Raw genomic sequence first — 14,979 nt, 5'->3', positions numbered from 1 at the left:
TTCTTTTTTACCGATACCAGAGATCGAACTCATGACCATACACTTGCTAGGCAGGTGCTTATGCTGCTGAGCTAAATCCCCAGCCCCCATTAGTAGTGTCTTTTGAAGAGCATTCATTTTTAATTTGCATCAACTGCTTCTATGATTAGTTTGTAGATGTGACCTACGAGATTTTTGTTTATTCCAAGATTGTAAATACTTTTTTCTATGGTTTTAGACATTTTGAATTTTATATTTAGGTCTATAATACACTTTAAGTTCAAGTGAAGATAAGAGTCAAGGTTCATTTTTCCAATATGGGTAGGTATCCTGGTGTCCCAATACTATTTTGTTACAGTTTATTATTTCCCTATTGAATTATGCATTTTTGTCAAAAGTCAACTGATCATATATGTTTGTGTCTATTTTTGCATCTTCCACTTTGTTTGACTGATACATATTTTTATCTTTATGTTAATATCACACCACCTCGATCAGTGGAATTTTGTAGCAAGTTTTAAAATGATAGTAGTGCTTTCCAATTTTCTTCTGGCCAAAACTGTTTTAGCTATTTTAAGTTCTTTGTATTTCCAAATAAATTTTAGAGTCAGACTGTCACATTATAAAAAAAGCATGGTGGAATTTCAACTAGGATTTTTTTTCTATTCTCACAGATCACTTTGGGGAGAACTGATAACCTAAAAATACTGAATTTCCAAATTCATGAACATGACAAACCTTCTCTCAGCAGTTATACAATCTTTTAACTCTATGTCCCATATATACATTTTTGTTATATCTATCGCCATAGGATTGTTTTGTATTCATATTCTGTATTTTGGATATAGGGTCTCACTATATGGTCCAAGCTGGACTTAAACTCACTGTGTAGCCAAGGCTGGCCTTATACTCTTGATCATCCTTCTCTAGACTGCCAAATGCTAGGATTTCAGACATGTGCCACCATACCCAGCTGCAGTATTGTTTCGTATGCTGTAAATGACACTGCAGCTGGGCGTGGTGGCTCACGCCTGTAATCCCAGCACTTGGGAGGCTGAGGTGGGAGGATCGTTGCGAGTTCAAGACCAGCTTGGGCTACAAAGTGAGCTCAAGGTCAGCCTGAACTGCATAACGAGACCCTGTCTCCAAAAAGACAACAACAACAAAAAAAGACACTGTAAGAATTTCATTTTTCACTGCCAGTATTTAGGTGTGTACAGTACTAGTGGATCTTATATTCTACAACTTTACTCATTTTTTATTGTTTTTATGAGACAGGGCCTTGCCTTTAGTTGAGGCTGGCCTTGAACTTACTATGTAGCTCAGGCTGGCTTCATGGTAATCCTCCTGCCTTGGCCTCCTAAGCACTGCGATTGCAGGTATTGCCACTATAACCAGCTCAACTGTACTAACTTTACACACCAATTCTTATTGGTTTTTTTTTTTTTGTTTTTAAAGATTTTCTACAGCTGGACAGTGGCATATGCCTGTAATTTCAGAACTATGGGAGGCTGAGGGGCTGGGGATTTAGCTCAGCAGCATAAGCGCCTGCCTTGCAAGCAGGCAGTCGTGAGTTTGATCTCCGGTACTGATAAAAAGGAAAAAGGAAAAAGACAAAAAAAAAAAAAAAAAACAGAACTATGGGAGGCTGAAGCAGGATGACTACAAATTTGCTCACAGTTAGGCAACTTAGTAAAACTCTATCCCAAAATAAAAGGGAGATTATGTAGACAGCTCAGTGCAGAGACCCAGAATTCAGTTTCCAGCACTGGAAATAAATATAGAAATAAAAGATTCTTTTGAACCTGGTACAGTGGCAAATCCCTGTACTCCCAGCATTCTAAAGACTGGGGCAAGAGGATCACAAATTTAAGCTCACAAATTCAAACTCAGTCTGGGAAACATATCATGCATGTGCATGCACATACACAGACACACATGTACACATATACACACAAAAATCTAAAGATGTAGCTCTTTGCAATGGCCCTGGGTTTCACATATATAAGTAAAATTTAAAAACACAAATAAGATTCTTTAGGATTTCTACATATATGATCATGTTTATGACTAAGGACAGTTTTGCTTCTATCTTTACGCTTTGTATTCATTTTTAAACTTTCCTTCTTGTCCAGATAAACTTTCTCTAATAAAGTGTTGAAGGAAAACACAATTTCATTACATCTCCCTATTTGTTCGCTATAGACTGATTTTTAACAACTTCATATTAATCATTTCCAGTTAGGGTCTTTGGAAATTCATCTATCATTTTCTTTCAGATATTTGGGCTCATTTCAGTCCGTTTTTACCCGAAAAGAAGCATGGAATATTAGTTCTCTGTACAAGGGTTTTTTTTTTTGGGGGGGGGGGTACTGAGACTCGAACTCACAACCTCGCACTTGACAGGCAGGCACTATGTGGCTGAGCTAAATCTCAGGCCCTCCACACTTAACTTTTAAACTTATGTATGAAACTCTAACATGCTTAAAATCTCCAATCATTTCTTATGATATACACAACAAGAAACAGAGAAATACTAAGCTACTTAGAAAAAACTTCTATTTTCTTAAGGGCTACTGAAAGAATAAATACATATGTTCTCTTCAGAAGTAAATTACAGGGCTGAGAATATGACTCAGTAGTACAGCACCTGTCTGGCAAGTGAAGGATCTTGAGTTCAATTCACAATACCACAAAACAAAACAAAATCTTAAAAAACATCAAAACAGAAGTAAATTACAATACTTAGGCTCTAGATCAATGATTTTTTAATCAACAAAATCTGAGGACAATTACTGCTAAGAAACACCTTTTTAAACATAGAGCTTAATTCTTTGCAAAGTTTTTTAAAAAATGATCTCCTTACTATGTTTCTTCATATTATCCTGTTGTGAGTTTATATCAAAGGCAAAATACTGTCAAAAATATCTGTTAAGAAATCAAGAACTAGCCAGATGTGCTGGTGGATGCCTGTTATCCCAGCACTCAGGAGGCTGAGGCAGGAGGATTGCTGTCAGTTCGAGGCCAGCTTGAGCTACATAGTGAGTTCAAGGCCAGCCTCTGCTACATAAAGAAATCCTGTCTCAACTCTCCTCCCCCCCAAAATGAAACACACAAATGGAATGAAGAACTTCAGGTAGCTGTCCAAGAATACAAGAAATTTCTGAATATACCATGGCCTCCTCAATAGCATGCACAGCATATACAAACATGCATGAAAAAACAGTCCTGGCTCTCCTGTAGCATTCAAACTCATAACTTGAGTTTTTGTGAAAGATGGAGTCAGCAAAGACTTCAAGAGAAAATGATATCGAAGACACAATCTCAAGGGAGAACAAGAATCAGCCAGATAGTGAGTAGAGAAAGGAACACAAAAACTGTGACAGGAAAAGAATGTACAAAGCCCCAATGTTATAAAAATTGGGAATTTTACATCATTCATTCATAAAATATGAACAGATGCAGCATAACAGGAGTCACAAAGTACCTTAAAGGAACTTCAAATCTAAAAGGAATTAAACTTGTAACAATTAAATTGGTGGGGGAAAACAAAACAACAGGAAATAAAGCTAAAACATTAGAGAAGGGTCACCACTGACAGGTAAGAGACAAAGACCACTCAGTGGCTTCACCTCCTGATTTGAACAATCAGGAGACAGAGGCACCATTTACCATAATGAGCACAAGAACTGGGTAATAACAGACGGATAGAGTGGTACATGCCTCACAAGATTTTGGTGAGCTGAGGCAAGAGGGCCATAAGCTTGAGTCCAACCTGCGCCATTTGATGACTTAATGAGACCCTGTTTGATGAGTTTTAAAACACTGTTATAGCTGTAGTTCATGAAAAGACCTGGGTTCATTTCTCAGTACCACCTTCTATCACCTATAAAACTGTAGAGAAGGAAAAAAAGACTGGAAAATTTTGCTTCATTCTGCAATGTCATCTTTTTACTTAAGGTATAGAAAAAATTATTTGAAGGAGCTCCTTAACTTCTGTACTGTTAACTGGGCTGGATAACTGTTATCTGATGCCAGCAGCACCCTCTAGTTGTGACATCAAAAATATCGCTAGATACTCCCTAATACTCTTCAAGAGGTGAAATCACTCCCTACAGAGAATCACTGATCTATAGCTTTTAAAAGGGTTACCATCACTAAAAAATCAAGCTACATAAAAGTACTACTTAAAAACCTTCCTGAGACATAAAGGCTTTTATATGCATGTGCTATTTCAAAATCTCTTTTCCTAGACAGTAAACTCCTAAGAGGCAAGACCTTTATGAGTTTATCCGTTTGGGCTCTCTCATGGGTACTATTATTGTCTCTGTGGGAGTTAAATAAGAACATATGAGTGCATTTAAAACCCAGTTCTTATAGGCATGCTTTACTATAGTAAATGCAAAAAAAGTCATTACAACAAGAGAAAAATACCTTATTTAAATTCGTAAAGTAATACAACCTTTCTTCAAATTCAATAAATAGTATTTACTAAAATCTCAGCAAGGAAAAAAATATCCTAGTAGGAATTAAAGTTATAAAACTGGTAACACTCTTCAAACAGGAAAATAGTATTGTAGGGTACACATCTCACCTGTAGCAGTTGTGTTGATCAATCCTGCAGAACCACTGTTAGCAATCTGTGAAGGTGGCTGGCTCAGCCCAGTGGAAGGGGTTCCTAATCGAGGAAACTGTTGAGAGCTCATTTCAACCTGCAGTACACAATCATATAGTTATTACTAGCTTGTAAGATTAGAACATTGAGCAAGCAAGGAATCTTTAGCATCCATGCTATCTTCCCATAAAAGAGCAAATGCAGCATTATTTACCTAAAACATTAGCTTACGATCAAAATAAACGAAGACATCTAAATTCGAAGTTCATGTGATAGGTTATCACAATATGCATCTATGTAAAGTTTTTTAAAAAACAGCGTATCTCTTTGAAAGACTCAAGCCTTACACTAAGGTAAACAGAACTGTAATTAGTATGTCATAAGAAGATTCAGAGGAGAAATACCAGCCCCAAGAAAGGATTAGAAACACTACATTAAAGATTTGAAGCGAAATGAATTCTCGTATGCTTTTTTGCAAAGGCCTCCATTTACGGATTTCCTTTTTCTTCTTTTATAGACCCTCCCCATCCTGCCCTTCGCCAAAAAAGACTCCAAATCTCTACCTACTTTAAAAAACATCACTCACTTTATCCTCAGGAGTCATGCTTTACCGATCTCCTCGGCTGACCCCTAACCTACCCCGAATTCCTGGTAAGATCGGAGGACACGGATTCCTATACACTTGCGTGTCCGACTCTGCGTCCCATGAGACCCTCCACATGGTAAATAAACAGTGTGCCTCTTTACCCGTGGCCACCGCGCGCCGCCCGCACCTCCCGCTTCTAAGGCGCTGGCCTGGGGGTGCCGCGGAGGACCCATCCTGGTGACAATGCTAGGCTCAAGAGAGAAGGACAGAGCTCATGCTGGAGCGTCCTGGGTCCGCCACTGTCACCTCCGCCGGCCCCACTCACCCCGCCGCCCGGCCACAGATCAGCTCCCGGTCCTCTTCCCCCAGAACCAGCCCCTTCCTCCCCCGCCCGCCCATTGGCTCCGCGCCCGGAGCGTCACTGGAGGCTCCGCACCAATCAACAGCGGCCTGCGCGCTCAGGGTCCGCCCCACCCGCCCGCCGACCGCCGACCAATTAGGCACGAGTCTCGCCAGGGCGGCCCAAACCCCTCGAGGCTGGGCCAATGGCAGAAGGAGGCAAGCACTCTCCGGCAGAGGGGCGGGGAGCGAGGAGGCCCCGCCTTGGCCGGGGTCTGAAAGCGGCGGGCGCAGGGCCCGGATGTAGAGAGTCACTTTAAACTGCTCCAAGAGCCAAACTCCCTGGGCCGGCCGCCCGCCCGCTCGCTCGCCTGCGCGCGCGCGCCCGCCCTGGGCCCTTCAGCTTCCCCACGGAGGTCTACGTCCGCCACGCCCCCACGCCAGGGCCTGCCCACCCCTCCTGGTGTCTCTCCCTTCCTCGCCACAGGGACACCCTGCCTCTGCCGCTGGCTCAGCCGCGTTGTCCAGCTTGCGAAAGAGCCGCAGCGCAAGGTACAGGAGCCGAGGCACTGCTGCCCTTCCCCGGGGACGCGCGGCGAGACGGACACTGCAGTCGGGCTCGGCCGCCCCGCCCCCTCGTCGCCTTCTCTGCCCTCCCAGGCCCCCGTCCCGCCATTGCCTGGGCGCTCCGCCGAGTGGCCACCGCGCTTCCTCGAACTCCTTCGCGTGCGCTCCCCGCCGGTGAGGCCGACGTCCTCGGGCTCCGGACCCGCGCCGCCCGGGCGCTAGCACTCTGCCACCCACCCCTCACTTCAGTGCTGCTGCTTCCGCCGCCGTAACGAGCCTCTCGCCGATTGGTGGAGCTTGGCCCCGCCCACCTTCCAGAAAGCCACTCTGCTCTTAGCCTGAGCCGGAGAGCGGACGGCCCTGCCTCTTGGTGCCGCGGATCCCTCTGGGAAATGTAGTTCCTTGGCTCCAGGAGGGCGGGCTGCCAGGGAGGTGGTGAGCGCCGGGGCGGGGCTTCAGGCTGTGGGGCCCGAGCAGCACACCCCTTTCCTGTGTAGAGTGGGTTCGGCTTTTCCTCTTTATCGAGAGGGAAGGTGCTGCATTCCCTCCTTTTCGCCCCAGCCTGACGACACTGGGTTTCATTTTTCCGAGGTGGAGTTGTGCGACGCGGGAAGGTTCGTAGAGGCTTGGCGGGCCGGAAGGCGTCCCGTGTGCCGCCTTCGCGCGCCGCGAGTGGCTCTGGGTGTCACCGCCACAGTCCGCGGCCGTTGGGGCCTTCGCACGGCGGGAGGATCGCGCCGCGTTTGGGCAGCCGTGGAGGGTCCGCGCCTGTTCCAGCCGGCCGGTGCGCGAGAGCTCGCACCCAGCTCGGGGCGACGCGGCTCCCCTGCCAGGTCTCTAGTCCCAGAGAAGCTCGTGCAGCGCGAGGTTTGGAATGCGGAGGGGATGCTCCTGCAGAAGCCGCAGTCAGAGCTGCCGAGGCGGACTTCGTCTCTGATGAGAGTGCGACTGTCCTCCCCAGTGCTATTTTAGACCAGTGATTAGTTAAAAAAATAAACAGTTCACCTCCCTTCTTTCTGTCACGGCTGTGTAAGCCTGCTGCTTGATAAGACAGCAGGCTCTGGCTACAAGGATAAGGCGCAAATACCTCTCCTCCCTCAGACCGCTTTTTTCTCCCCTCATTTCACATCTTCATTCTTAACTGTCTGAAAGTAACTAACATAATATACTGTAGCCTGCTCTTTATTTATTTATGTCTTTTTGAGACAGCATCTTGCTATATAGTTCAGACTGGCCTTGAACTCACTTTGTAGCCCAGGCTGGCCTCGAATTGACAGCAATCCTCCTGCCTCAGCTTCCCAAGTGCTGGGATTACAGGCATGCGCCATTAGGCCAGGCTCTAGCCCACTCTTGAGGTAATGTACTCCTTGGATGCTACTCTCATCACCCTTAACAAACTGCCCCCCCCCCAGTCACCAGTACCTACTCAATTTAAAATCCAATGGGCCTGTTGACGTCTCTGCTTTCACTGAGCAGTAATTCCTTAAAACATTGCTCCCTCCTTCTCTGGGATTAAATATAATCTCTCAAATCCTCTAATCTTTTAGTACTATACTATCTTCCAAAATGTCTTCATGTACTCCCAGTTTCAGTTATTCTTGAAGATTTTTATACCATGAGCTCTTGAGTTTTATACCCCTAGTTCCACCTTGCTGTGTCATCCTCATAGATGGGTAACCATCTCATGAACTTAACATATTGATTCCTGGGTTCCTTTAGGGGCATCACCTTCCTTTCTGCTTTCAAGTTTATACTCGTTTCACATATACTTCGTATTGCCAAAATTACCGCTGATTTCAGTGAGTTCACTAAAGAGGAAAATTTGTGCTGGTACTGTTCAGACAATTGAATGCAAATATCTTGTGCTCAAGGTGAATGATTTGGGGATGACAGTGCACAATATGTGTACCATTGTTCCCCCTGATTGACATGTTTTGAAATCTTTTTTTCTTTTTCTCTTTAAAATGAAATGGCTATGAGAAAACAAAATTACCATATTGCCTGATAGGTATCTTTGTATCTCTTTTCCAATCATTTCCACAGTCCTTGTTCAAACTTTCATTTGTTTTATTTTTTTTGAAATGGAGTCTCACTCTTTTGCCTAGCCTAATCTCAAATTTGTGGCTCAGTGATTCTCCTAGTTTGGCTTCCCAAAAAATCTGGGACTATTGACATATCACCATGCCCAGCCCCAGGTTTCATTATTTTTATAGAATGTGTTCCCAACTCAAACGTCTTTCTATCCCTCATCTGTCCTCCACAGAATTATTTTATTAATTCACTAATCTGAGTCCATCTTTTTCATTCATGGTGTTTCAGTAACCTCAGAATACATTCCAGAGCCGGTGATTTAGCTCAGTGTCATAAACACCTGCCCGTCAAGTGTGAGGGCATGAGTTCGATCCCAGGTACAAAAAAAAAAAAAAAAAAAAGCAAAACAAATAAAAAACAGAATATATTCCAAACCCCTAAGCCTAGTTTTCAAAGGCTTACTAATTTAGTCCCTCATCCCTCTCCAAACACTGGATACTACACAACAGTTTTTATCCCTTCTCTGCACAGTTTAGCTTCCAGTTTAGCTACTCTAGCCTGAAGTTCTTCCTATGATTGGCCTCAACCTTAGCAATCATCTAGAGGCCTTAAATAGAAAGAATTGAGTTACTTCAAGGCTTCATCAAATTCCCTAATACAGCAAAAATGGGAAAAGATCTGGTTCCAGGGAAATGGTTTTATGTAGGTTAAAACCCAAAAGGCCCCCGGCCAGGTCCAAGCCCTGAGTAAGGTTTTGGTTTACTAACTGGTGTTTGTCCTTCTCCCCACCACTGTGTGTGACTTGACCTCTGTTTCTGTTTTTATACACTGCCAGTTGTCCTAGGAATTCCATGCCCTTTTTTGCCTTATGGTTTCAGCCAATTCTTGGCTCACTTTTACTATGAGGTTCACGGAGTTTGGGCTTTTCAGCTTCTGTTCCTTCTGTTGTGTTTATATCATTTTCAAATTTTGGATAAAATTGAGAAGTTATGTACATTCCTCTTAGTTTGCAGAACTTTCTTTCCAGACTGTATCCTCTCTGAAAGCCAGGAAAAGTTTTCTGAACTGAGCCTTCCTGGATAATCTGTATCCTCTATTTTAGTAAGGCCATACTTTTTTTTTTTTTTTTTTTAGGCTAGTCAAGTGAAGCAGTGGGAGTGGAGAAGGAACAAAGAAATCTGTAACTGGTTGTGATCAATTAGTTGTAAACACCACTGCACTCGGACCAGCCTTTTTAAATTTTTTTATCGGTACTGGGGATCAAACTCATGACCGCTTGCTTGTAAGGCAGGTGTTTATGCTGCTGAGCTAAATCCCCAGCCCCTGGGACATACTCTTGATTAATCTGTAGACTCTCTCTTGTCATGAAAGGTAATATATTCACAGCTTCGATCAGGGATTCAGATGTGGGCATTTTGAGGAGGGGATCACTATACTATCTATCACACTGTAAGTCTGATTTACCTCTGGGAGTCAGGAGACCTGATTTCTCTTCCAACTCCACTGCCAGTCTGACACTGGATCAGACATGCTTATCTGTGAGTAACTATGTCACATGGGGAGTCAACTGTGCAGCGGCATCAGTGTGGATTGAACATAAGAGTGAAAGGGGATGAGCATAGCGAGGTACAGCAAGAGCACTGGTGCTGGGAGATTTCTACAAAGGTTGGAGGAGCTGGCCTAGCAGAGTTCTAAGTGCTGTCACTGTGAGGACAGCATGATCAGGTCTCACACCCACCTTCTGGGCTCTGGGGCCCCCTGAAGACTCTAGGTGACTTTTGAGCCACCCAATCTGGCTCCTTTTACTTATGGTGGTGTTGTGGGCTCATTCAGAATGGTTCAAATGTGATCGTTTCCTGAACACAGGCCAATGGATGACCTCCCCAGGCATAGGGACTTGTTCCTGATGTGCTTTCCTGCCTTCTACAAGGTTCTGTCTGGCAAGCCCCATGGAGTACCCCCAGATGTGTCTAAAGACTAGGAGGAACACAATAAAAAGAAATAGATGTACTAGTCACAGATCTAAAATAGGAAAAGCATGGTCAAGTTCAGGTCATTCTTCCCTGTCTTGACTCACGTAACTCCATTTCATTTGACTTCTCAAGAAAGGTTGGTTGTAGACTGCACTAGAAATAGCAATGCTATTTTTCAGCATTTGGATATGCCATATTATTTCCTTACTTTATCTTGAAATTTTTATCTAGCCTAGCAGAAGTGGTTTTGTTGATATAATGCTATTAATGCAAGTATTGGAGAGCTGGGTTTGTTTTTCCTTCTTAGGTTAGTCTCCAGTCTCTCTGCTGTTCACACAAGCATGCCTGATGCTCTTTTACTTCCTATTCTACTTCCTCTTTATCCCCTAGCTCACAACTGCCCAGCCTCCTCTGTTGTACTCACCAAAAATAAAAAGTAAAAGCAAAATAGAGACCTAGCAGAGCAATTCTCTGGGGGAGGGATGGCATCAGAACATGACAATGCAAAGACTGTGTCTCTGATTAATGAAAATAGATGAAAATGGCTTCATTGTGACCCTGGCAAGGCTGGAGTTGCTGCCCAGACACGTGGGGGCCTGGGGTGACAGCAGAAAGGTGGAGAAGCTTCCTTTATTTTCACATTTTATCAATTTTGTACATTCAAAATACATTGCCACTTATAATTCCAGTGTTTTGGTATGACCCCAAGTTAAAATGATATTACTAGACTTGACCTGTGTTTCACCATTATAATTGCTTTATTACTTAATCTTGATTACTTGAGAAGGGCCTGGAAAATTAGCTCATGGAAGGAACTGACTGCTTTATTCTGTTATATAGCTATAGACTTTGTTTTAGAACCAGGAAGCAAAACCAACTGGACTTGTATGCTAGAACTCTAGAGAATCAGAGAATGAGGACAGCAACAAAATACTTGAACAAGAAAGTAAATTTAGCAAGCTCAGAGGGATACAAGGTCAATATATAAAACTTAGTTGTATATATTTTCTAACAAAGAATTTTTAGAAAATGAAATTTTAAAATATTACCATTTAGAAGGCTCAAGGTCATGAGTTTGATTCCTGGTTCAAAATTAACACCCAAAAACAAAAACAAAATATTACCATTTAGAATAGCAATAAAATTAAAATACTTAAATATGTGATTTCTGTATAATGAAAACTTCAAAAGGTTACTGAGAGAAATTAAAGAACTATGTAAATGGAAATGTATATAATGAGTTTGAATTGGTAGATGAAATGTTAAGGCAGCAGTTTTCCCCAGTTTGATCTGTGGATTCAACACAACTGCAGCCAATATCCCAGGAAACTCATTTGACAAAAATTGATAAGCCAGCTTTAAAATGCATATGTAGATGCACCAAGCATGGTGGAACATCCCTGTATTTCCAGCACTTGGGAGGCTGAGGCAGGATGATTGCTGCAAATTTAAGGGCAGCCTAAGCTATGGGGTAAGTTTCAGACCAGCCTGAACTATATAATGAGACTATGTCAAAAGAAATAAAAAAGTGGAGGGGACCTTCACAGGACCCAGCTTGGGAAGAATCTGAGAATCAGCAACTGGCCCCACCAGAGGAATCCAAGTGATTGGCCCCTCCCCCTACATCCAGGGGAATGCCAGCCACACAGCAGGAGGACATCTAGGGCATATACAATGGACAGATGAGACTAGCAAGATGGAAAAGTCTGAAATATGAGCCAACAAGTGGTAAATTAGGTGAATCAGTGTTTTACTTAGGGGCAAAGACACATGAAATAAAAGCAGGTAAATGGGGCTGTCCCTCTTTTTAAAAATTTTTTAATATTGTTTTATGTTTTTTAAATTTTGTTTTGAAAGTAGTAAAAATGCAACAGCACAAGACAGAACAAAGCCAATTGAGACAATGCAGTGAAATTGGTACAGGATTTCACAGTAGGATACTGGGATATTAGTAATAGGTACTATGGTATATCTCTTTAACTTCACAGTAGTTTTCCAGTCAATTAGGTACAGCAAAATCAAACCAAAAATAGAACATTATACTGAATAGAGGAAAAGAAACATAACAAAACAAAACAAAACAGTGAAAATAACCTTTGCCTTCAAACAGAAAATGGGAAATCCCCCATATTTGCTATACTGCATATGGTCATCCTCTCAAGAGATGCTGAGACATCTATCCCCAGTAGCTATGGGGGGGGGGGGCAGGGGAAGGATGCTTCATTTTCAGCCGGCACGGCAGTAGGCTCACAGGTAATGATGCTCCTCCAGGCCCAGGCCACAGGCGCTTACCAAGAGGGCGGGTGAATAAGCTGCCTGAGTCCCACCTTGTTTTATGTTTTTTAATCTTTTTTTTCCTTTTTTTTTTTCAATTTTTTCTTTTGTTTCTTTTTCTTTTCTCTTCCTTTTTGTTTCTCTTTTCTAAATGTCTGGGGAAAACTCCAGTCACAGAAAACTAATCCTATCCCCCAAACCTGGAGACCAAATGTCCCTCAAATATTCCTTTATTCTCTTCTACCTTCTTCTCTTGCTCCCCAGACCTTTCACAATCACCCTTTGTCCTCCAGTCTTGCTTCTACTTCCTTTCCAGTTCTCTTTGTTTTCTACACTATCTTCCCTGAATTTCCCCACCACATGGTAAAAACACTTTTCAAGGGGAAACATTTTGCATACAAACACCTAATTTATGATCGGTTGTTGTATAACTGTAGATTTTGCTCCTATAATTACTGACTTTTATCTAAAGGACAAAATCAATAGTTATCATAGTTTATCAGGATTTAAATTGTGCTCCATGCTATTTTTTACTGCTAACTGTACTATTCTAGCTAAGATGTTGTATCTGCTATAATCAGTTGTTTTCCTTTCTGTAACAATACTGGGAAGCTCTGGGGTAATAACCTCACCACAACCAAATAAATACCAGCATCTCATTCTTAGTTATTTGAGAAGGAAGGATTTTGGGATAGACACAAACCAAGAACCTCCTATACACAGAGGCCATCCCTGAAGAGCAGACTTTTCCTAGAGAGGCCTTGATATTAATGATGTAGCTATCTACTGCCAAAATTCAGAAGGATCATCACAGAAAACAAAATTTTTTTTGAAATAGAAACAACAAGAAGAAGCAAAATGTAGTCCCAGACCTCCAGCCCACCCAGAAAAAATCCAGGAGACAGAGACACAGAAGAAATTAGAAGACCTACATCTTAAATTTCTGAAACGATAGCAAGTAAAGTAAAGAAATACCCATGAGGCCATAGAGGAAATCAGATCAGAAATAATCTTTCGGGAAAAAAATGACAGTTATAATGAAGGAAGCACTCAGTATACCTAGAGAAGGCGTAAATAAAGAAGCATAAGAAAATGATGGAAACCTGAATGAACATATTGGAAAGATAGAATACATGAAACAGATTCAGGAGATATCCAGGAAATTTAAAATTCCATTCAAAGTAGGCAAAACCATTTGAACAAAACTGAAGATAGACTTTCAGACCTTGAATACAGGATCATAGCTAGTGATCACAAAAGGAATGATCTCTTAAACATAACAAGGGGTGAGGGACTAACAATTCAATAACTGCAAATTGATGAAAAGAAAAGCAATATAGGATTGACAGTTGTCAATAAAAAAGCAGGAGTTAACACAAATGGCAAAAAAAAAAAAAACTATTTGCAGAAATAATAGAAAATTCTCCAAGCATAGGAACAGAATCTCACATACAGATAAGTGAGATAAGTGAACTCTGAACAGCCATGACCAAAATAAATCTACACCCAGACATAATAATCAAGATTCCAAAAATTTAGCACAAAAGCAGAATATGAAAAAGCTGTTAGAGAAAAGAAACAGATCATCTATAATAGAAAGCCGATTAGAATCAAACCAAACCAACCCTACAAAGAGTACTGGAAGATATTCTACATAGAGATAAAAATGACCTTAATTCCAGGAACATCAGAGAGAAAGAAGGGCATGACATTAATCAGAGGAGAAACATAAGGAATCAACAGCAAGAAAATAACAAAGGTTAGCTCATACATATCAGTTACAATCACCAATGTAAGTGGCATCAATTTACCAATTAAAAGAAACAGATTTGCAGAATGGACTAAGAAATAAGATCCAACAATATGCTGTATACAAGAAACACATTTAACTCAAAAAGAAACTCATAGACTGAAAGTCAAAAGATAGAAAATAGGGGCTGGGGATTTAGCTCAGCGGCATAAGCACTTGTCTTGCAAGCAGGCAGTCATGAATTAGATCCCCGGTACCGATAAAAAGGAAAAAGACAAAAAAGAAAAAAAAAAGATGGAAAATAATAGTCCATGCAGCAGGAAGCTAGAAAAAGAGATAGCTATTCTCTTTGCAAACAATGTGAACTTTAAACCAAGAATAAGCAAAAGAGATTAAATAGGTCACTATAGACTTGTTAGAGGAAAAATTCAAGAGGAAGAGATTACAATCATAAATATATGTGCACCAAATATGGGGGCACCCAATTATATAAGAAAAATATTAATAGACATGGAAAAATCAAATAATCAACATGGTTGTAACAGGGGACCTTAATACTCCATTGTCACGAAGGGACAGATGAACCAGACAAAAAATCAGCAAAGAAATCACAGAACTGAACTAAACCTGTGAACAAGTGGACTTAATAGATGTTTACAGAGTGTTCGACCCAAAAACATCAAAATACACATTCTTCTCAACTACACATGGGACATTCTCTAAAGTAGATCACATACTAGCCCACAGAACATGCTTAAGTAAATACAAAGGAATTGAAAGTATCCCATGCATATTAGTTGACCATAGAACAATGAGATTAGAAATTAATGACAAAAGAAAAGCAGGGAAATTAAATAACACCCTC

At 41.6% G+C, this 14,979-nt stretch overlaps 1 protein-coding gene across 6 annotated transcripts in view; it reads right to left on the bottom strand.

Annotated features, from left to right (window-relative positions):
• The window catches only part of Sap130 (Sin3A associated protein 130), a 73,458-nt gene extending 67,028 nt beyond the window's left edge, over window positions 1–6,430 (bottom strand). For 2 of the 6 annotated variants that reach the window (XM_063258792.1, XM_063258791.1), the window contains exons 1-2: window positions 5,342–5,497; window positions 4,574–4,691 (exon numbers count right to left, since the gene is read on the bottom strand). In XM_063258792.1, coding sequence (XP_063114862.1) covers window positions 4,574–4,691; window positions 5,342–5,413 — 190 coding nt within the window. In that variant the 5' untranslated portion in view covers window positions 5,414–5,497. The other 4 variants (XM_063258793.1, XM_063258794.1, XM_063258790.1 and 1 more) reach the window with 4 other exon arrangements.
• Window positions 6,431–14,979: the final 8,549 nt, after the last annotated feature.

The sequence above is a fragment of the Cavia porcellus genome, unplaced genomic scaffold, assembly GCF_034190915.1.
Source record: "Cavia porcellus strain 051 isolate PalLab524CR breed Dunkin Hartley unplaced genomic scaffold, mCavPor4.1 scaffold_12, whole genome shotgun sequence".
NCBI lineage: Eukaryota > Metazoa > Chordata > Mammalia > Rodentia > Caviidae > Cavia > Cavia porcellus.
Note: the sequence above shows the minus strand (reverse complement) of the source record. Positions and strands in the feature narration are given on the sequence as shown.